The sequence below is a fragment of the Antennarius striatus genome, chromosome 11, assembly GCF_040054535.1.
Source record: "Antennarius striatus isolate MH-2024 chromosome 11, ASM4005453v1, whole genome shotgun sequence".
Lineage (NCBI taxonomy): Eukaryota > Metazoa > Chordata > Actinopteri > Lophiiformes > Antennariidae > Antennarius > Antennarius striatus.
This window is the reverse complement of record NC_090786.1, coordinates 9626282-9649496: the sequence shown is the minus strand read 5'-3', so window position 1 is coordinate 9649496 and position 23215 is coordinate 9626282. Positions and strand designations below refer to the sequence as shown.

The 23215-nt window shown below is 38.4% G+C and overlaps 3 protein-coding genes and 1 long non-coding RNA gene across 4 annotated transcripts; 2 read left to right on the top strand and 2 right to left on the bottom strand.

Moving 5' to 3' along the window:
* Window positions 1-2381: 2381 nt before the first annotated feature.
* LOC137604130 (max-interacting protein 1-like) lies at window positions 2382-10749 on the top strand. Its single transcript, XM_068328066.1, has 6 exons — window positions 2382-2699; window positions 3741-3843; window positions 4056-4085; window positions 6387-6501; window positions 9755-9926; window positions 10087-10749. Exons 1-6 carry the CDS (start codon window positions 2471-2473, stop codon window positions 10248-10250), a joined length of 813 nt encoding a protein of 270 aa, XP_068184167.1. The 5' UTR covers window positions 2382-2470; the 3' UTR covers window positions 10251-10749.
* Window positions 9808-10870, bottom strand: LOC137604132 (uncharacterized). Its single transcript, XR_011037384.1, has 3 exons — window positions 10741-10870; window positions 10062-10226; window positions 9808-9946 (listed from the first exon to the last, which is right to left on the bottom strand). It is a non-coding gene; the product is annotated as an uncharacterized lncRNA (long non-coding RNA).
* Window positions 10871-12255: 1385 nt separating this feature from the next.
* Window positions 12256-16301, bottom strand: smndc1 (survival motor neuron domain containing 1). The gene is made up of 6 exons (XM_068328067.1): window positions 16178-16301; window positions 15729-15848; window positions 15217-15359; window positions 14864-15025; window positions 13837-13990; window positions 12256-13504 (listed from the first exon to the last, which is right to left on the bottom strand). Exons 2-6 carry the CDS (start codon window positions 15846-15848, stop codon window positions 13367-13369), a joined length of 717 nt encoding a protein of 238 aa, XP_068184168.1. The 5' UTR covers window positions 16178-16301; the 3' UTR covers window positions 12256-13366.
* Window positions 16302-17012: 711 nt separating this feature from the next.
* On the top strand, window positions 17013-19222 carry LOC137603751 (alpha-2A adrenergic receptor-like). Its single transcript, XM_068327494.1, has one exon. The coding sequence runs from the start codon at window positions 17312-17314 to the stop codon at window positions 18563-18565; it is 1254 nt and encodes a 417-aa protein (XP_068183595.1). The 5' UTR covers window positions 17013-17311; the 3' UTR covers window positions 18566-19222.
* The last annotated feature ends 3993 nt before the right edge of the window (window positions 19223-23215 follow it).

Sequence of the window (23215 nt, the reverse complement as noted above, 5' to 3'; positions counted from 1 at the left end):
ATGGTAATCCACTAAGAGGGGCTGCGGGCACAAAAGGGATTTAGTGTCTCCAACAGGTGTTCATGTTGAGGAAGAGACCGACCTATACCTACACAGCCACTGACCCACACACCTCTCATACAAGAAGGCGCAATGATGGCATGAGGTCAAAAAGGTAATGCAGTTTAAATTCACAAAGAAAAATAAGACCAAATGAAACGTTTCATAATGAAGTAAAACAGGCTTTGAGTTTCAGTAAAACACAATAGCAGTTATGAATATGTTTTTGTGAATTCATGTGAATAAACTGCTTTTTCCAAAGCTTTCTTGGTTTTTCTTTCTATATTTGGTCATATGTTGATGAGAAAAATCTTCATACTTCCTATAGTATATCTAGAATAACCCCCCCCCCCATATTTATAGTGTGATAAACTGGTATAATCTGGTTTTTGCCCTAAGTATAATACACATGAAGTAAGCAGCGCTCATTTGGCTGAGCTGAATCCACGGATAAATGGAATGAGACTTGTTCTTTATGCTTTCTGACATCAGACATAAAAGACAGAATTTATTCCAAACAGCAACAACATTGTACACATTTTAAATAATGTATATTATTGTCTTTTAGACCTTGGATAATAGTACATGAGTAATACTTTGTGATGTTATTTATGTGAACTTTTTTTTTTTACAACATTTCAGCGCTTGGTTTATTTTTCCAATGTTTAAATGTAATACACACAATATAGTTTTAAGCATTACTGGAAACATATTTTAGTATCGTTGGTTTGAATTGATTGTTGCTCCTTTGGAACTCTCTCTTGAAAGATTAGCATCAGTATTGATGGGGATAGACTAAAAGGCATGACCAGCACCAGGCTCTAAATTGCACAACCCCTTTACAATACTGGGATGACAAAGCTTACCACTGAGCTTCTTCATGTCTTGACTGCACAGAAGAGCAGGTAACGCATGTCTTTCCTGCTTGAGTGTCCTGCTGTGACCTAAAGGCAAATTACAGCTCTTTTCTTTTAAAACAACGGAGGTTCTGCAGTTGCACAATTGAATATGAGACTATCATCTAAGAACACCAGCAGCATATGCGAGTATAGATAGTTAGATAGCTGGATGACACACATACCAGCAACATGTCATTTTGCCTCCTCTGTGACAACCGAGCCACTGGTGTAATCCTCAAGCTTTTCAGATTACTCCAGTTGGGGTCACATTCTACACCAACCTTCAGTAGGTCAACTTTCCAGGCTATCATTATCATTGTACAGCACACAGTCTGCACATGAGCACGATGACAAAGAAGAGCCTTTATACAGTGAAATGCTGCCAGTTTCCATCCCCGCACAGAACGCTCTGTCAGTGCCTGCTTGTCATTTTGCACTTACAGGGAGCAGCGGATGATGATTTGCATTGGTGTCATGTGGGAGATCCTCCAGGAACTTGAGCCTTCATTAAATGGAAGAGATGAACACTAGCAGAGAAACACTCCATTCCTAAAATAGACCTGTATTTGTTTAGATTTTATGAGGCACCTTTCCACAAACATGGCCCGCGTTAGTCACTCAAGTGTGTGACTCTATCTCAATGACTAGATCGGTGCCGTCTGTGTGTGTCAGGCTTTGCCAGACAGCTGAAACAGACTCCATGGGAGGGTGTGCTCTCTCACAGGCGTCCGTTACAGGCCTGGCCACATCTGCAGTGGGCCAGCCATCTGCACCCATTGTCTCCGAGGCAAAACACAACCGTGCATGCATGGTTGGCCTTGTAAGAGCAGGCCCTTTCCCCTCTGTCCTCCTCCATCCCTCACAGCATGGCGGGGGTGGGGGTGGATGATTTCTCAATCAGTCAAATAGGACAGCAGAGGTGGAACATCAAGAAGTGAACTAATTCTCAAGGTTAGAAAAGTACTTCCCAATTATGTAAATTCCATTCTCTACAGAGGTAAAGCAGTTCCAGTAAATCGTGCTAGTTCTCACATTATTGTAATTAACATAATTCACCTTTTTATGCTCTTAATGTAAATTTCTATTATTTTAGTGAAGGGGTGCTATGCAGCCTATCCTGACATATAAAGATGAAGACAACAGACTTCAAGAAGGGGAATGATGGAATTATTGAAGACCAATGATTTATGTTTACAAAATTACAGAAATAAATTACTCTGACGTGGCTTATATTCATCGTATTTATTCAGTTTATTCCAATTGAAATTTAACAAATGAAAGCAGTTTCATATGTGTTATAGATTACTTTCTGCAGTATTGGCAATGGGGATTTATTATGGCACAGTTGACAATGAATGCAATGTGCATGCGTTAGTGGGAGGGATTATCCACCAAGTAGGGCAAGTGTCTCAGGCTAAGGACTGCAATTCCATCGAGCCTAGCTCATTTCAGTCATCCGCTCCGTGCACAGACGGGACAAGGAGAAAAATTTCTGTTTCCCCCCCCAATAAAAAAAATAACGCGAAGTGAAAATGGTCAAGTACATGCGACAGCACAAAGAACTGAAACCCGAAGAGGTCCCGTCGGAGTCTGATGCGTCCATGGACCAGCAGGATTTCGGGGAGATGTCCGACTGCTCTTTCAGCGACGTTTTATACTCCAAATGTACCGCAATGGACCAGATCGGTACTTTTATGAAGAACGTGCAAGTGCTGCTCGATGCAGCAAATTATTTAGAAAATGTCGAGAAGAACAGTGGAAGTAAGTAAACACGGGCAGTAGGGGATATTAACACGTAATGCGCCGAGCAGACAACAATAGAAGCGGAGGCGACAAAAGACGCACCGATGAACTGACCCAAAGATGCCGATAATAATTCACCTGCTACTGGAGAAGTAAATAGATCGAACACTTCCAAAAAAAATTGTGAAGAAGCTGTGGGTATGGCGTAGATTTTGAATTCAGGAAGCAGATTCATCTTATTGCAACAAAAGGCTGCAGCTAAATGATCGGCTCCCATTAAAACAGTTTTTACGGACTTGCATGGATAAGCACGATCCAGTGTTTTAATCATTTTAAACGCAGTCACATATATTCACATTTAGATTAATACAGTACTGTAGTCGTATTTTCGTGTTTCATACTTCTTATATTTTATCCCATTTTATCGTATCACAATGATTCCCTCATGCTGTCTCAACCGCCTCACATATAGCACCATCACCCTGTTACACCCACAGAATGCGATTATATTTTTCATTTTTTATTTTGCTTTCAAATGGTCCAGTTTTAAGCCTACCTATCATTTTCGGAGGCAGCAGCTGCTTCCTTGTATGTGTTGTTCACATGGTTTCCACATGGAACAAATTGTAAAGTTTTTATTGGTTGGGACACATGTTCCCAGCGCTAGAGTCACTGCACATGGCCAATCAGGCTTAGGCTTTTGTGTGACGTCGTATGTTACCGGGACAAGGGGTTTATGGGAACTGTAGGCTTGTGTTTAAAAGCGACATATCGATAAAGTAGACAATATTATACATAATATTCTGACGACATTTACACTCACAAAATATATTCCAACTGATAGTCGTGGTTTTAATACTTTAAGGGTTTGATGTGTCACCTTGAATGAATGAATGAATGAATGAATGAATGAATGAATGAATATTCGAAAATAATTTAGAATTAAGGCCAAATAAGGTCATACCCATTCTGCTAATTCCATCCTCCATGAAGGCTTCTTGCTTGTAGCACATGTGCAAACATGACACAATCTATTATAATCCTCTTTTTCATCAACAGAATGTGAGCATGGCTATGCTTCCGCATATCCAACAACCCAGACTGCACTTCAGCAGAAACAGCGTAAATTCAAGAACAGGAAATTGGACAGTGTTCACAATAGGTATGTTAAATGTTTTCAAATCAAATGTATTAAATGTGAATGTTTTTGTATTTTTGTGTGGATCACAAAACACATTGGTTACTTATAGTGTTATTATACCACCATTATAGGATTACCTGATATAATATTTGACTTTGCTTTATACATATGTTGTATTGTGTTTTCTTCAGCCTCGTGTGACTAATCTGTTTTTACATTTATTATTTCCACAGATCAGCACACAATGAACTGGAAAAAAACAGGTGAGAGAAACAGGACTAAGATTAATTTGTACATTTATGACAAAAAAAAGTCTGAACTGAAATGAAGACACTACACTGTAATATAGATGTTAAGGGCAGTCATTGTAGATTTATACTTCCATCTGACCTTAATCAGCATTTGTTTTATGTGCTCAATAAGTTAAGCTCAAAATGTAGCTGTGTAAAACGAATAGAGGAGGTGAAAGAACAGAATCTTCACAGTATTTCACTGCCAGCAAATGAGCTACACAGAGCATTTCTCTAAAGGGCTAGGTGTTTCAAAATGGAACTTTAATCCGATAGAAATGAAAAAGCTTTCTCCATTGTGCTGTGTTTGCATGTATCTGTGCAATGCTAAATACTGTATGTTGACCATGCTAAATTTGGACGTACTGCAAACCTATTAATCAGCTTAATATCACCATGGGGCTTCAGAAAGGCATCTTTATAAACAACACTACCTTTTGTAAATGATTGCAGCATACAGTTTGCAAGGCAAATACTAGGGAGGTGCAGCCACTGTAGCAGCGCTGTTCCTGGAGGACATGCAGATATTTCCCCAGTCACCAAACGAGAACTGTATGTTTCCAGACAACAAGGCTCCTTCCTTGACAGTTTCACAGCTGCAAATGTAAGAGCAGCTTGCTTCTATTGCTCTAGGTTGAAGCAGCTTCTTGTCAGAACAAAAAAAAAAAAAACAACAGGATATGTTTATCCTAAAATTAAATCACCACTTAATCTCGAGAGGTGAATCATGCATGTGACAATTGTGTTACAAGTATTGCGTGAAGTGATAAGGAAATAGCATCTTGAAGAGGTTGGCCAGCAAGATCTGTATTTCGTTGTAAAATACTCAAGACGGTACACTTAACTGATAAAATGACAGATATATAGGGATCCCCCCACAGTGTGACATCCTTTTTCCATTTTATACGAAAGCTCATATTTTGTGTGGAAAAATTTTTCACGCCGGATTCCCCTCCTGCCTCAACCATCTGCATTTATCTGGGTTGGGAATGGCCTACGGTAGACAATGACTTGTGCCCCCGTAGAGCTGCAGATACTGGAGATTTAACACTGGGCAGCGCTCTACCACTGAGCTCAATCCCTGGCTACAAAATGATAGATAGATATATACTTTCTTTATCCGAAGGAAATAATATATATAATCTGCTCTCATACAATCACACATTCTACAAGACAGCATTGAAGTGAGGGAACAAAAAAAACAAAACAAATAAAATTATACAGGTAGTCCTCAACATACTAACACGATTGGTTTGTTAGTCATTATTTATTGAATTTCAATCAATAACCACAATTTGAGGTAATTTAAGTGCCATTGCTACTCTAAATACAGAAGTACTATTCCCTAAGACTTAACACAAGCAATAAAAGGACGTAAAAACAACACAATTTTTTAAGTACATCCATCGACAACAGCCGGAGTCAGCTGTTGATGTTGACGATTCACTGTACGGTACTCTAGCATGTAGCTTATCTTTAGAGCAAAGGAAGAGTGGAGGAGGTGGGAATTATTGTCGGTGAGAGGTAGGAGTTATAATCAGATCTTCAGCACTACCATGATCATTACTAGCCTTTGCTTTAACGTCAATGATAAACAATAAAGTACGCTTTGAGATGCTCACAAAGACAACAGCAAACAAGAACAAGAGGGAGCGAACACAGCCGTGCTGCTTGGCGAGGGTTGTGGCAGAAAGGAGAACTGCAGTACAATTGTCAGATATGGCGGCACATGCGTGTTCATATCTCCGAATGATCGTAAGTTGAATATTTGTAAATTGTTTGGACCATCTCTGCAGATGAGTCTGTTCACGTGTTCCATATCCCTCTTCCTGGCATCACCACCCCAACACAAAATAGTATTGGACAGCACACTGGACATGATGGACTGGTAGAACATCTGAAAGAGCTTAGAGCACATGTTCAAGGAGGCCAGCCTCCACAGGAAGTACATCCTACTCTGTCCCTTCATGTACAGACAGTCCAAGTTGGTCAACCAGTCCACTCTGCTGTCTAAAGTGGATAAATAGATAAATCACATGCCTGAGTACCTTGACTGCTGCCTTCCCCATCATACAGAGATCGCTGACATCTTAATTAGAATTGATCACTGACAATGCCATATGTCCAAGGAGGAAATACTGTCATTTGTTTTAATTAGGATCACTGCAGAAGACAAGGATTCATTAGTCTGGAAATCCTGTCTTTCAGTTCAGTTGTGTATAATTGCATAAGTGTGTAATGTATTTTACTTTGACTTGCTGTCTCCTCCCATAGACGAGCACATCTCCGCCTGTGTTTGGAGAGGTTGAAGTCCCTCATCCCCCTGGGACCAGAATGCAGTCGGCACACCACGCTGGGACTCCTCAACAAGGCCAAAGCACATATCAAGGTACGGTAGTGAAACCCTGGTAGCTTAAGGGATAAAACTCAGTTTGTTTGCTCGAAGGTCATGACTAATGTAAATGTTGATATTTGTTTGTTGGTTTGCCCTGATGATGTTCCAACATGTTGTTATCCAGGTTTTTGTTAACGGTGGATCCTTGGGTGAGAAAGTGTTCATTAAATATCCATGTGGATCTGGGTACTATTGCACATTCTGGATCAACATTGAAAATTTACGACTTTTAACATATGACTTAACATTTTCATTTTTTGCCAATATCATGAAGAGTATTAATGAAAAGCAAATAAAATGTCATAGTCCAGATCCAGTGGATTTTAACATATTTTTGAAAGGGAATGTGTCTCATTTATCTCTTTACAATTATCTCTTTAGAGATAATAAATTTAAATTAATTTCACTCACACACAAAGCATAGGCACTCTTATCGTCATTCTTTAAAATTTAGAATCTGGCTTCTTCCTTGAGTACAAAACTACAAATATAGATCTGTAGCTTTACAGAGGACGGCACTGGGGCGTATTGGTTTCCAATCTGAGACCCAGTGCAAATTAGATCTTTCAGAACATAATCCACACTAGTCAATAAAATGAGCCTATTTTTTATCAAATAAATTTATAATTTAGCCCGCTAATTGTTTCACTTGAATCCTGCTGGTTTGTCTTTGAGGTACAAGTGGTTGTACTCTACTGACATTTCCTGTGCACATACAGAACATTCTTTAGCATGTCAGTTAAACTTGTTGACAGATGATTTCTGCTAATAAAGACGTAGCAACAGTTTTTGGTGACATCCTATTTCTTAAGAAATAGGATGGACAATCCAGTGTTGATGTCCACTCAGTTGCTTCGAATTTGAAGCAGTTAAATGAAACATCAACTACTGTATATGCAGCATCAGTTGAAGGTTTTCAAAGAGCTGTTAGATAAGCAGCAGCTTTACGGCACACTTAGAATGTTTGCTATCATGGCCCCGCAATGAGCTGGCATTCCATCTGGGGTGTCCCCTGCCTCTCATCCTCACAAGCTGGGATAGGCTCCTGCAAGAAGGGACGATTGCAGTTGTCTTGTCTACAAGAAAATGGATGGATGCATGTTTGCTATTGTTACATTAGTACCCCATTCCCCCTCCATTTGGCTGTTGTGTCTTGCTGAGTGTTTGATGAAGGCCTTGCATCGTTCACACTACATGATAATATGAGTACTAAACTGAGCGCTGGTCTTGAGAGAACCGAATCTGTCCCGACTGTTAGAGCGACCTGACTGATTAGACCGCGGGGGTTTATCTGAAGTACATGAGAGACACAAGTGATTGTTGGTGTGAAAACAAAAGAATCAACACACTGGCGCCCCAGATGGCTACAATGAAATCCAGATTATTTTTTTTATTGGATTTTCAGTGTCAGTTCCAGCAGTGGGAGGCAGCTGACAGATGATTGAGGGTTGCAATAAGTAAACAATCCTGGCAACAATCTGTGGGAGTTATCACAGCAAGCGGTAAAGGATCAAGTACCTGTGATGTCAGGGGTTGACTTTAAACTCACCTGATTGAAGTCCATGACATGTGGCGTCTGAATGGTGCTGCGGTGTATTTTTGTAACATGGGGTTGTGTGTGTGTGTGTGTGTGTGTGTGTGTGTGTGTGTGTGTGTGTGTGTGTGTGTGTGTGTGTGTGTGTGTGTGTGTGTGTGTGTGTGTGTGTGTGTGTGTGTGTGTGTGTGTGTGTGTGTGTGTGTGTGTGTGTGTGAGGGTGAGGGTGAGGGTGAGTAGGTGTCGCCGGTGCAACCGGAAATAAGATCAAGGCTGCAGAAAGTTGCATGAGAAGGAAACACAGGGTGAATTGTATAACAGGAAAAGTGGTGATCTGGATTTAACTAAGGGAACAGTGTCTGAAGCGCCATTTAATTTATTTGCAGTCCGGGATATATGGGCATCTTCAAGCATTATTCAGTGGCAGCAGCAGCATTTTAACATTCTTTAACACAATACTAATTGCTCCAAATATGTATAGTAATATAATAATGGTAGAGATTAGAACCCAATTGAGGATTTGTCTATGCCTGAACATTTTTGATTGTTTAATACATTTTCATGGCTTTTCTAAAATATTTAAAAGGATCTTAGTCAGTGTGGTGCAAACAAAACAAAAAAATTGATACAAAATCTTCATCTATGTCTAATTCTCTTCAGCCCAACATCTACCTGCACGATCCATCTCTCATTGGCAGAGGTGTTGACCAATAAAATTGTTCTTTTTATATGTATAACATATTATCTGTGTTATATTGATGTAAGTAGGTTTAGCTTCTCACCAGAGAACTCACACCCCTAAACTGTGCGTCTGTGTCATCATGTGAACATCCCCCTAATGGTGCAGTGTTTCAGAAAGTCAACCAAGCATGATGGTTGATATAACACAATAAATGTTTTCTTCATATGCATTCAAATTAAGTTTTAAAAAAAATATAATCTCTATTTGCCAGGCATTTCTGCAGCTTGTAATTAGTGTTTGTTTGTGTTAGTGTATCCGACAGACTCCCCAGCAGTTATGTTACAACAGCAGTAAATCTTGTCCAGCAGCTGCCTTGTATAAAAATAATAGGATTTATTACTCTGCTACTACACTAGCATAATTTAATTTATTTAAGATTCAATCTGATTTAATAGTAGGAACTGATGAGACTTCCCAATGATTGATGAGTTTCATGTCTTTGGTTATTGGTTATTTATTAGCTCAACTAGACATAATTTATTCTATCTGGTTGTGTGTTGTTTTTATTAAACAGACTTTATTTAAAACATGGAACCAACCCCAAATCAAAACTTAACATTTGAAGAACAAAGCAAGACATTTATTTAAAATCACAACGTAGTCTCTATATTCATTCTTTTATCTGCAGACCATAAACCAATTACTGCTCCTTTTTTTTCATGAAGTCTCTCGCTTAACAGCTACCTGACAGAGAGACACCAGCAATTCCTCTGCAAGCAGCAACTCACTGCTGTGGTGCTAAATAATTCACTAGAAGGCACATGGGGGCATCACATTTGATGGCAGCTAGGGCTACATATTATCTCATGCACATTGTAATGTTGATGAACATCTGTGAGGGTTTAGTCATAATTTGATGCATGAACATTTATGCAGATTGGATCCACATGCACTGATTGTCTTCTCTATCTTTTGGTTTCAACATAACAACAGTAGAACAAACAGTACACTCAACTTTTCTGTATTTCCAGAAACTTGAGGAGATGGATCGGAGGAGTCAACACCAACTGGAGACCTTGGAAAGGGAGCAGAGGCATCTGCAGAGGCAGTTAGCTCAGCTGCAGACTCACGGGGAGAGGGAGAGGATCCGTACAGACAGCCTGGGGTCCCGCATGGACTCGGACCGCTCAGAGTCTGACAGAGGTAGGAACCTGAATCAAAGCCTTTGTTTAAGAGCAAATTAAAAACTATAATTATTAGTTTGTGCTTCTAACCTGTTCGATAAATACATTTCTTACACAGATTATACTTGGCACAATTAAGAAAATGAATTCTCACCAATGCTTGTCTTGTTTTTGAGCAGAGGAGATTGAAGTCGACGTGGAAAGCACCGAGTTCTCCCATGGAGAAATGGACAGTGTAAGCATCAGTGGTGCAAGCGACCTGGAGGACCACAGCAGCCGGGAGGGCTCAGTCAGTGACGAGGGCTACTCCACCTGTAGTCTAAAACGGGCATTCTCCGTTTAAATTACCAGCCAATATTTTCTCTTCAGCTCTAGTATTTTATGGCTTTCACCTTTCAAAGCACCAGCCTACAGCCCCATTCTCCCCTGCAGTTTAGGTTACCTGTCTTCAGAAGAACCAGCCTCAATCCCACTTTTACCCGACGAATGAAATATCTCCTTGACCCCGAGAACCAGCCTTAAATACAACTCCGTCTAGACAATAAGATATCTCCCTCCAAGAGGCACCACCGCGCCAGTCATGAACATTTTACACAACAACCTGAAAATTTAACAATGTAGTTTCCTCACGCTCCAACTTGGCTCAACCAGTAACCTGAATATCCACGTCTACCAGCTTGAATTAATCCTATCCGCACTCAATGCTGATCCTGTAGAGGACCCACGACCATACCAGTGTCCCACGCTGAAGGGGAAATGTTCCCTTTATTCAAGTTGATTCTCTGAAACCAGCAAAAAATACTTAAGAAACCCAGTACCAGCTAGAAACTCACCATTGGGGAACACTCCCAGCTCCAGTTTCCTTGACAAACATTTCCCTTTTTCTTTGTATAAAACATCCAGATGGCACTTCCTGTCAACTTAAAAGCCTGTGGCAAGGGCTACAATTTCTGCATTCCAAAATTTTTAGTCCTCTGTTTAAGGACCCATAAACTGAACCATGTGGCATCCGTCCTCTGGGCTGAAATACAGTCATGTCCCAACAGATGGTGTAGTCTGCTCTTGTTGCTCTAATTTATTTTGCATATTATTTATTTTTGGTATTTTATTTAATGTTGCTAGGTCTTGGTTATGTCTGAATGACCAGCTGCTGTTTTTTTCCTGACTGGTTTCTTGAAACGAAACAAACCACCACTGAAGCTTATGTAGTGCTAAACTTCATTGCTTTGTTGAAAGAACGACACGTCCTTTTCATGTTGTGTGAAAATTTTGTTTTCAGACATTAATAAGCAATTCTGCACTTGTCCAAGCACAAGGCTCAAGCAATAATGCTTCTGATTCTCACAAATCTTTAACAATATTGAGTTTAGCACAATATTCCGTCCGTCCTACACCAAATTACTGTTGACTAGTCATCAGTTCTTAAAGCAGCAAAAACGATTGTAACTCATTACAACAAAGGCATGGTGCATGCGTGTTGAATGTAGCTTGTTCAGTTATGGTCTAATGTTCTTTGGATTAACAAGTCTTAAAAAACATTTATAGCATGAACATACAGAATGATCAAATTGGTTTATATTTCAATGTTTAATACTTTTTTTGTATAAGTAAAAGTTTGAATCCCTTAAATTTAGACACTTCACATCAAGATCTCGATGTACTGTATATTTGACACGGAATTGCACTCTTGACTTGTTACAAACCATGAAACCAAATATGACTTTTCAGCAAAACAATTTTTTTGGTCCAAGTCCAGAGTAGATCACCACCAATTTGTGTCTTAACATGGGTCCACAACTCTTGCACAAAGTTCCTTATCACAGGTCTTTTTCCCCACAACCTGTTTAGGAAATTCTAAAATGCACTATTAAAAAGACTTTTGTTTAGGAAGTACACAAAAGCACAGCCCAAAATATTTTTCCCTTGTGCTTAAATCAGCCATCAAAGGTGACATTTTTGCAAAACACGTGTTACTGGTCCCCTGCTAAAACTTTGTAACAGTTCCTGATAACTGTACCTGAAATCTTAATAAAGCTCTACCACTCAAGACTTTATTGCTGCCGTCTTTTTTCAGCCTACCATTAGTGTTCAGATAATTAAAGTGGGTGTCCTATCATACAGTTATTGCCCGGACTTAATTTTTCGTCATGCATCATATAGAAATCACTCAGCTCTTTCTGTTCATTACACATCTTTATCAAACTGAACATGTCAAATAGGGAAAGAAAAAAATGCATTAAACTAGCAATGAATCACCCTCGGCATAATAGTGGTTTAATAATTGTTATGTCTTTACTGCCACCTACAGGACAGGGTCACAATGAAAATATGTGAACTCAAAAGTGAACTGAAAAACAGAACCATGTTTATTTCAATTATGTACAAAAAACAGTTGTCAATTTTACCATCTCAAATCAACACCAAAAACAACATCCAGATTCCCCCATGCCCAAGTTAAAAATCCAGATAAAGTTTACACATCGGGTGTACAGGTGTTTTAACATATCCTAGCACATTATTTGGTGCACGTGGAAAGTGACATTAATCGATCTCAATTTCCAAAGATGTTGGGATGATCTGTAAAACAAAAAATGTGGTACTTTCCTAATATTTTTTGGCATGAAATTCAATTAAAAACAGTACAAAGCTAACATATATAAAGTCATAACCTATCGATTTCACTGATTCACAGATTATGCTTTTTCTTTATTTTATTCCAAAATACCTAACATTAATAACAATAACAATAACATACAATAACATTAAAAAAATTGAAATAAAACTGGAAAGTTTTTTGAGTATTAAAAATCACCGCATCGGCTCATTCTACAGGTAGATGGGTTCCTTGATAAGATTTAGTTTGATGATTGGGTAAGAAAAAAACATCCTCAAACGATTCAGTCATTCATGCGAAAAAAAGGAGGTTCCTTCTTCGAAATCTGCCAGAGCAAGCAGTCAAAAGTTTTCCCATTGTGCACTGAGAAGCACTTTCAGGATATCCCCATCTACAACCCATGATAACAGCAAAAGATTGAGAAAAGCTGATGTCTCGGTGTACATTTATGAAAAATGTTTATTGGTTCAAACAATATGTTGTCTTTGTACTATTTTACTTGTATCTAAGCTACAATAATGGTAATAAATCATGGCAATTTTTTTATTTACATTTTACATAATGAGCCATAATGAACTTTTTTGGGATTAAGTTTTTACATCCTGTTCCTGTTGTTACATAGCAGGTGACCTTCATTCCAGTGCAGAGAAAATCCCCCTTCAATTATTTCTTTCGTTGTACCTACTTAAATATAAGAACACTACATCAATATTTAAAATAATTGTGTGCAAGCAATCCTTTTCAAAACATTTTACTTGAGAAACTTAAATGATGTATAAACACAATGGAAAGCACTGATACAGCTAGTATACAGTGGATTATTATTATATATACAATATGTCAAGTCATTGTGGCATAAGATGTCTGACGTTATATTTTGATGTGTCATGATACTGGGTCATAGGTTTGTCTGCAATACCACATGTTCCCACTCCCACTTTTCCATTTACGCTCTCTGGAGATGCAAATATGCTCCTCTTCACCTACAAAAAATAAAAAAATACAATTATTAAAAATATAAATAGATGGAAACTTTGACTATATGCTACACAAGCAGACAGCCGGATTGAGTAATCAGGATAATTAACCATTACAGATACGCAATATATAAACTTCTCCAAAAAAAACAATACCCGAGATTGAATATTTTTGCTCCTAGATTTAGAAATTACAGCTATTTGGATGACTCATCTGTCAACCAATCATCAACACCAGAATTCTTTACTTCAATACTACTGATAAGTGATTGGTAAATAGAAATTATATAGCATGTCTTCAGTTGGTTAGTATGTAGTTCCAGCAAAATAATAGATACCTGTCCTTTCTTGTTCTTTGAATAGGCTTTGTTATTAAATTGTTGCCATTTTGACTTTTGCTCCTCCCTTTCTTGCTCCAGTTCCTTCATTCTTTGTACTTTCTTCTGGGCTTTCTTCTTCTTATACTCTCGCTGTTCTGCTATTTGTTCTTTCCTACAAAAACAGAAGACAGAAAGACCCTCAAACCTGTCTCTACAGATATAATCACACAACTGTAACAAGTATGACAAGAACAGCAACTACATGATAAACCGCATTAATATGCCATTTGACAATAAAGACAAAATATCAATCTACAGTGTTATCCAAACCTGCTTAAATCAATCCACTGGAGTTTAAGAAACTTCTTGAAGACATTTTGTCTCTCATCCAAGAGAGGGCATTGTTGGCTTTCTATCTGTAAAGCGCTTTGAAATGTCTTCAGATGTGATTAAGCGCTACAAAAATAAAAGTTGATTGATTGACAATGGTTGATGGGGGTGTCAAAGGGGGGGGTCGTGAACTGCAGGTTTCACCTTTGAATACCACTGAGCATCATTAGCATGAAATGTGAATAGCACTGACCACAGCCTGGGACACGACCAGCCACCTTTTGAACTGAAGAAGTCTCTTGGATGACAGACGAAAGGTCTTCAAAAACTTTCTTAAAGGCCAGTGGATTGATTTTAAACAGCCTTGGATAACAATGACCTGGATAACTAAGAACCTACAGAGATCTACCGTGTATTACATTTAAATTTATAAATAATGAAATGTTTTGTTATTGAGGAAAGCAAATATGAGGGGTCTCATGAGCACAGAAACCCCCTTTCTTTAGGTAGAAAGATAAGGTTTTACACCAAGGTTAAGGATTTATGATAATTAAACACATATTCAAACCTGACAATCAGAAATGACGAGGATCATGTGATAAAAGACATGGCAAAGTACAATAGAAATTTAAAAATAGTCTATTAATATATTAAAATATTTTCTTAAAATGTAACTGAGCAGAACTAGACTCATCTTTCTGCAGGTGTTCTGTACCTTGATTTTGGTTTTCCACTCCCATCATCATCACGGTGTTTTCCTTCTTCTACTGCTTTGAGGTTTTGCAGAGGAATCACTTCAGCATTCCCGTACTCAGAAAAGGTAATGGCTGCAGTGCCGTTCTCTCGGTCTATCTCCTCAATCTCAGCCTCATACACCCTGTCAAAGAATTACGTCTGTAAGCAGGTGAGTATGAGCCAAAGATTCAAGCTCTACGTAATATTAGTATAATACTAATAAAGAATAAACTACTTCATACAGGTGAATCTGAGCAATGCAACTTAATGGAATTGTTATATGGAATGCACTTTCATGTAATGTTTTCATGAGAAGAACAAAGTGATACTCACTGTCCATCATGATTCCACACAGCCATGCATCTGTCCCCAACTTTCCAGTGGACCTTTTGGGGAACTTTATCTAAGCCATTTGTACTGGAAGAACCATCACTGGGCTGTGAGCTCAGGAGGTCTTTTGTCAAATCGATGACTTCCTGTGAGAGAATCAAAAACAAAAACAGTCAGATGGTAAGCTTGGGCTACTTAGCCTTTAGAAGTAAATCCAATAATTTCCAAATCCTTATATGTGGATTCATAGCCTAAACGAATTTTTAAACAGTGTAACATTAGTTGAAAAGTGTTGACTTACAAACATTTCCAATTTAAAGCAAGCAGTTCAACAAGTACTGCACTAGCCTGACTGCAACTTAATTTCAATTTAAAGTAATCTTTTTTTTTTTCTTCTTCATTTTTTGAAGAATGAAATGATGCGCACGTTTTGCGTCACATGTGACAAAAGTTGGTTGGCCCGGGTAAAGATTAGCAGATGCAACAATTTGTGTTTGTTACACAGACACACAAACCTGTAAGTCTTTTTGGAGTTTCCGCAGGTCTTCATTGTCTGGATCAGTCGATAAGGCAACATCTACTTGCTGTAGCTGGGCTTTGTAGCTACTTAACTGCTTCGTCAAGTCCTCCGACATCTGCGGGTTGAAAGAAACGTTTGAAACACAGTTTTGTGACAAGTTGTCCGCTAGCTGACATGTAAACACGGTAGTGAGCAATGTTAAATATGCACCAACATCATTACACAAAATTGTCGGGCATTACGGAATATGTGAAAGACAGCTGATTAAAAATCTAGACAGAAAATCACAAAGCTGTAAATACAACGTCTTGATTAGCTTAGCGCAAAAGCTGCCATTAGGCTAGCACTAGGCCTTCTTTCGTCGACGTCAATGTTTTGTAACATACGACGCCTGGATACGGCCGAGCAAGCAATAAATAAACAAAGGGTTCATTTAAATCATACCTTCTTAAAAATTCTCCTCACAGATAAATACCAAAAACATTCAGTTTTGAACGAAAGTGTGCCGATATCTTTCCAAAACGCCTTGACAAAGAACGAGTGTGCTCTTCTTTCCTCTCCTTTCAACCGGAAGACCGTGAAAAAAAGGACTATAATGTCATGTACTGACAAGCGCAGCTCCTTAGCGCCCCCAGCGGCTGTATTCCGAACAACTATCCAAAGTCTTATAATCAGCTAAAAATACAGTATTATGAAATTATGAGTAAAAACATGTTGAAGATGTCATACAGCAGCATATCCTCAGAACAAAATGAGTAAGTAAAAAAAGTAAGAAGTTAAAAAAAAGATACTTAACTTTTAAGGATTGTATCCTTGTAATTGACTAAGGATCACAGCATTCATAGTTCTTTCTTTTTTATTTTGTTATTAGGAAAGCAAAACTTTCTCAGGATAATTTTTTTAATTTGGAAAGCATACTGCTCTTAATGTTCTCTTTGCTTCAAGTAATTAATATTTTTGTAAGGGCGTCTGGTCTTTTATATGTGTTTTGAAGCATTTGTCCTTTCAGGATATGTCTGAACATTTAGCTCATGAGCTGCAAAACTGTATGGTTTTATTCTTAATTAATTGTAATTAAATAAACAGCAGATATTGCTTGTATAAATAAAAACAAAATGTTGATGTCAGGATTGGCCAGTCTTTCCACGGCTCTTGTGAGTAACACTAAACTGCTTTTAAATCTCCAGCTGCAGATGAACTCCGCCCATTCCTGTTCTCACCAGTCTCACAGATCCTCAGTGACAGATAAGAGACGGCGTCTCTACTTCACCCACAACAGATGAAAAGATGTGCCTGAGCCGGTGCCATACCAACATAAGTCTGTTTTATGACTTTTCTTCCAAGGGACGTGACAAGTTTTTCTCGTGAAACAATGGCTGAAGAACTAATCCTTTTAAAAAGCTGGATGTATTTTTAAATGATTCAGTGTGAAACCGGGACCCCATTTTTAAAAATTTAAATATAAAAGAAGCTCATCATTTTTCTACATTGGTGCTATTTTATCAATGACTAAAGGACTGACTCCAGTGCACAAAATGGCAAGATTAAATGTTCTGAGGCTGCATTCCAGAATTGAATATGAATAGACTTCTGCTAAGCACAGCTTCAAGAGCACTTCAGACAACATCATCAACAGCACAGCTCATCCTGATGGGTTGTCTCAACTCTACCAGTGGAAATGAGACTTTGCCTGGCAAACCCCCATACAATGTGCCGACGTCTGTCCCTCTAACAATCCTGGTGGGTATTCTCATTCTGCTAACCTTGTGTGGTAATGTCATGGTTGTTATTGCAGTGATAACAAGCCGAGCCCTGAGAGCTCCTCAGAACTTGTATTTAGTTTCTCTAGCATGTGCAGACATCTTGGTCGCCACCTTAGTGATGCCGTTCTCTTTAGCGAATGAACTGATGGGTTACTGGTACTTCGGTAAAGTGTGGTGTGAGATCTACTTGGCTTTGGATGTCCTCTTCTGCACTTCTTCCATCGTTCACCTGTGTGCCATCAGCCTGGACAGATACTGGTCCGTCACTCAAGCAATTGAATATAACCTGAGAAGGACACCACGTCGAATTAAATGCACAGTCTTCACAGTTTGGCTACTGGCAGCCATCATTTCATTCCCCCCGCTTATTACAATTACAAAGAAAGATGGGAAAAGGACCTGCCCTGAATGTAAAATAAATGAAGAAAAATGGTACATCATTTTCTCCAGCACTGCCTCTTTTTTTGCACCCTGCGTCATCATGATTATGGTGTATGTTAGAATCTACCTAATTGCGAAGAAAAGAACAAGAGACCCACCAGGCCAAAAGCAAGCAGAATACGGCAAGTCAGGCAACCCAGAGAGAAGAGACATGGAAGTTGGGGAGGTGGAAAGAGGGGAAGGTCGAGAGGTCAACGGGTTAGAAATGGATGAATATCCGTCCTCCTCTGACGGGTATGACACCGTCCTGTGTTCGCGAATGAAGAAGTGCAGTACCAGAACAACCAAACTGGCACAGGTGAAGCCTGGGGAAACCCCCCTGAAACCAGTGCAGCCCCGCGTAAGAGTGGGCTGCTGGAAAGAAAGGCAACGCAGAGAGAGGCGATTCACATTTGTTCTGGCTGTGGTGATGGGGGCGTTTGTCCTCTGCTGGTTCCCCTTTTTCTTCACATACACACTCACTGCTGTGTTTGACAGCATTAGTGTTCCAGAGACACTGTTCAAAATGTTTTTCTGGTTTGGCTACTGCAATAGTTCACTTAATCCTGTTATATATACCATATTCAATAAGGACTTCAGAAGGTCTTTTAAAAAGATCCTTTGTAGAAGATACAGGAGAGGTTTATAGTTAGGATTGTTATACATGTATTTCATAAACAACGTTTTTTGCTCCCATACATAAAGAGTCATGTAAGTGTAAATATTATACAATAATTAAATAAGAAAATGTGAAATGTAGCCCATTTTGCTTTTGTTTTATGATATTTTGTGTGCTTTGATCAGAGTAAATGTTTGTTTTATAATAGTAAATTATGTGCAGGTTTTTTACTTTTCACCTGACACTGTGGCAGCTTGATTTTAGAATGTGACATAATTATTACAACATAAATGATATGTATTCTACCTGCCTTTGAATTGTAACAGTATTCAGTTTACTTCAGATACAAAGTTTAAACAATGTTGCAATTGTGTGTGTTTTTTTAATGGACTTTGGGTGATGTGTTTCAAATATAGTAAACAAACAATGATGAAAATCAAGCTGAGATCATAACAGTAATTATTTTGCAAGTGCCTGTACATACACCATCATCCGTGTTGTCAAAAATAACTTGTATTTGCTTAGTCTAAAATAAAGCAATCGCACAGATTTTGCAAGAAAAAACAACATGTCAATCATGATAAACTTTGTGAACATCTGCATTTTCCTTTTTCAGGCTGAAGGAAGACTTTTCTTGGTATTGTGTTGTTGATAGTCATTTTTCAGTTAAGATGGCGCAGTAAATATCTTATATGTCCTGATATTAAAAATAAAGGAAATGTGTTTTGTTTGTTTTTTCAAATTTTGAGGTTATTCTTGGAACAGCCGTTAAATTTGCTGTTTTAAAAAAGATCACTGGGGAGTTTTCTCAACTGCGTTAGTGACGAGTCATAAATGAAACACATGACTTGGAAACAGGCTCTTCCTACACGATTGCCATTAGGATGAAAGAGTACACAATCCATGAAAGATCAAAGAAAGTATGTACCCGAGAAAATGGTTTCTCCACACCATCTTCTCCAAGAACAAGCATGAGAACAACAGAATTATAAGAAAAAATATTTCTGCCCAGAAGGCGTGAGGACTGGATAGCGGTTATCATGAATTATAGCCCTTCATATCAAGAGGTCATTAAATCACCCCCTGGAGCCAAACAGAAAACCTGCTGCAGATCATTCTGTATGGCTACCATCACCATAAACTCATCATGTATTATATAACTATACTTTCTGTCTCGTCTATTAAGCACACTTCTTTTCACAACATTGTAGGATTTTTTTACATCAATATTTGTTTAACAAATGAACTTTGAGTCGAGGAAAAGAAAGTCCAGTGCCATAATCTGTAATTACTTTAACTTAGCAAACAGTTCCAGTCAGCTTGTCTCATATTTACAGTGGATAACTGAGTGATTCCCATGACTTGGTCTCTGGGACTCTGGACTTTGAGATTCCTGTGGTATACATTTTTGGGTTCAACCATGTCTCAGTCTTAAAATACAGCTTTTAGTGCTTTCCACAAATGGTAAGACCTCCACTCCTAATGTATTGCTCGGTTCCCACAAACAATCTGACACAAGAAATATTACACAACCTTGGTGGCAATGAGAATTTAAGCAAGAAGCTTTCTGCAAATTTGTCTAATCATTTCCAGCCTGATGCCGACAGTCAATAGCATTAAATCAGTAACTACTGCCATGCTACATTTATTCATTTAAATTACATTAATACTAAACAACCGACATTATCAACATTTTTTACCATAAAATATGGACAAGACAGTCCTTAAACTACTTCACCATCATGCTTGGAGCATCATTGTGTCGTAAAAATTTGAAGTTGTATGACTGTAGTGTGAATTCATCCTTTAATTAAAATGACAACTATAATGGAGGCTGGTGCTATGCTTGAGCAGCAAGATGCATACATTATGCTTTCAAAACCAAGCAATCAAAAGATGAAAAAAAATCCCATCATTGCCAAAAGAGAATAATGAAAATTTAGACATCATAGAATTCATCAAGAGTTGACTTACAATATTTCATGATTAGTTAAAGTGCAAAACATTGGTGACACTCTGAATTTATCATGGGGGTTTAAAAGTATGTTTCAGTAAAATTTGGTTTTTAATCTTCTGTGCCTCATTCCGTGTCACTGTAAATTATGGCTGGTTATAAACTGTAAACAGCTTGGTTGGTTCATCGGCTGAGAAGATGATTTATTTCATTCTCTAAAGGCCACTTCAAAGCATCACAATTCATGCTTGTAACACCGCAGCTTATAAAACTGTTTTATAAGCCGCCCCTGGAAAGAGCTCAACAATTTTCACACAGCTCCCCTTCTCCATTTCATCCTAATTTTCTCCAACTTAAGTGCTTTTTAGAGCTGCTGGTCATGTATTTTAGAGGGGCTGGTGATAAAGCGAATAGGCCAAGAAGAGCAGGCTGCATCTGAGACGAGCAGAGGTTGCTGAGGCAGGACTGCACAGAGTCAGACAGAGGAATCAAGACCATGCTAACAAGTTTAAATCATAGCTCATGATGAATTGAGTGTTTTTAATTGAATGTTGGGTCATTCATTATGAATTGAACACAATGCATCGTGCACGCTGGGGCGTATAATACTTCCTCCCTCTTGAATTGATAAGGATGCAAGATAATCAAATTACATTCTGAGGGATATAAGCAGCAGGAAGATCCCGTTTAATTTGCCTCATGCAAGCTCGGTTCCATTCTCTCCTTACTCTGCTCACTGCTGTTGCTGTAATGAAAATCATTCTCAATGAAAAGTCTCATTTTAATCCCATTTTTTCAAGTGCTTCATATATTTGATTACAATATTTCTAGCTCTGTCTAGAGAGGAGGACTGTATTTATCAAACATCCATGTTTGAAGTGATATCAGTATGAAAAATTTCAATATTGTGTGGGAAAAATTGTATAAAATGAATTTGCTATTAGAAGTCCTTTTTTGGTATCCAATCCTTGAAGATGGGATTATTCTGCTCAAAATATTTAAGATTAACCATGGCTAGCTTTTTAACTACAAACAGAACAAATTTAGATATTTTAATTTTCTGGTAAACCACCTTGTTGTTTCATCCGCTTCTATCTGGCCAATTTGTGATGTCACGCTGTATGGTATGATTGTTATGTGGTTGGATGGAGAACTGCTTTCTCTCCTATATGCCCTCCAGAGTATTTGGATGTAAATATGAGCCTTTAAACTAACATTTATTACATGTGGTATCAGACTTGAAAATAGTCTTTTCAAAACCATGGACTGTTATTCCTGTTCATTAAGCTATAGTGCTTTAAGAATGCTTTAAGACAATAGAAATTGCAAATATAAAGCAACAGCTGATGTGTTGTCCACTCCTAGTATGCGCTGCTTTATTCTGTGGTGTCTGAATGTTTAAAAACATTAAAACGCAAGATTTTTTGGTCCTTTGCTGCAGCTGCTTTGTGAAGCAGAATGCAAGATGAATACAAATACTTTTAAAGTATTTTGGAAAGTAAACATACATGGAAAATATTATCCATCCATTCATCCATCCATTTTCTGTACCCGCTTTTGTTCGCTGTTGCAGGTCGAGGGGTGCTGAAGCCTATCCCAGCCGACTGGGGGCTTGAGGCAGGGGACTGTCAGGGAATTCTTCTTGCTAAAGGAGAGTTGCTAATTCTCAGAAGAATTTTAAGTTTTGGACACAGTAAGATCAGTCATTCCTCTTTAATACATACCGGTATGGGGAGCAGAGCACTTGAGAGTGATACTCCCACAGTTGTTACAGACAATTGTTCTTTTATACCTGTTTCAAGCCCATTCCAATAGCAGATTTACATTTTACAACACACAAATGTTCACTTTCTAGTTTCTCAGATCTCCTCTTCTAATTGTATTTAATCAGGCCCAAAAGACCTCAACCTCAAAAGACACAATGACTCTGAGAACTTCAATGCGAACATTTCTCACAGGACACACCGGGAATGACGCCAGTACACCGCGGAACCACACATACACACTGGAAAATAACCTCTAACATTTCATTTTATTTCAGAGACCAAAAAAGTTTTATTTTCCAGAATAATCTGATGAATTTATTATCATCAGCAATGGTCAATATACCCTTCTCTATGTGAAAGGCCACTGCATATGAAACCTGCATTGGTTTCATATGCAGTGAATCCACATGTATAACAAATAAATCTCTTGCAAATCTCTTGCTTTGAACTCTCTGACACTTCCTCAGTCATCTTCTTGTTCTTCTTTGTCTTCTTCTCCTTCCTCTTCTTCTTCTTCTTTCCATGTTTCCTGTTAGGGGTCACCACAGTGTGTTAACCTTTTCAATGTCAGCCTTTCTTCTGCATTGTCCTATATCTAACTCCAACTGCCCTCATCTCTTCCCTCAATACATCTATGTCATCCAGACCAACTGCCTTCCTGTTCTTCATCCTCTTTAGTGTCATTCTAACTTCACCCTTGCTAATTATTACGACTTCCTGGTCCACCACACTTGCATCTTCTACTCTACTTTCTCTGTCATCTTCCTCATTCATCAACTCCTCAAAGTTTACCCATCCACCCAGAACACTGCTGGACTACACATTTCCATCTCTATCCTTAATCACTCTAACCTGCTGCATGTCCTTCCTATCTTAATCATCTCCATATTTAGTCTAGCCTACTCTCATCCTCCTACACTGGCTTCAATAAAACCCTTCCAATCCACCCCCAAGCACTTA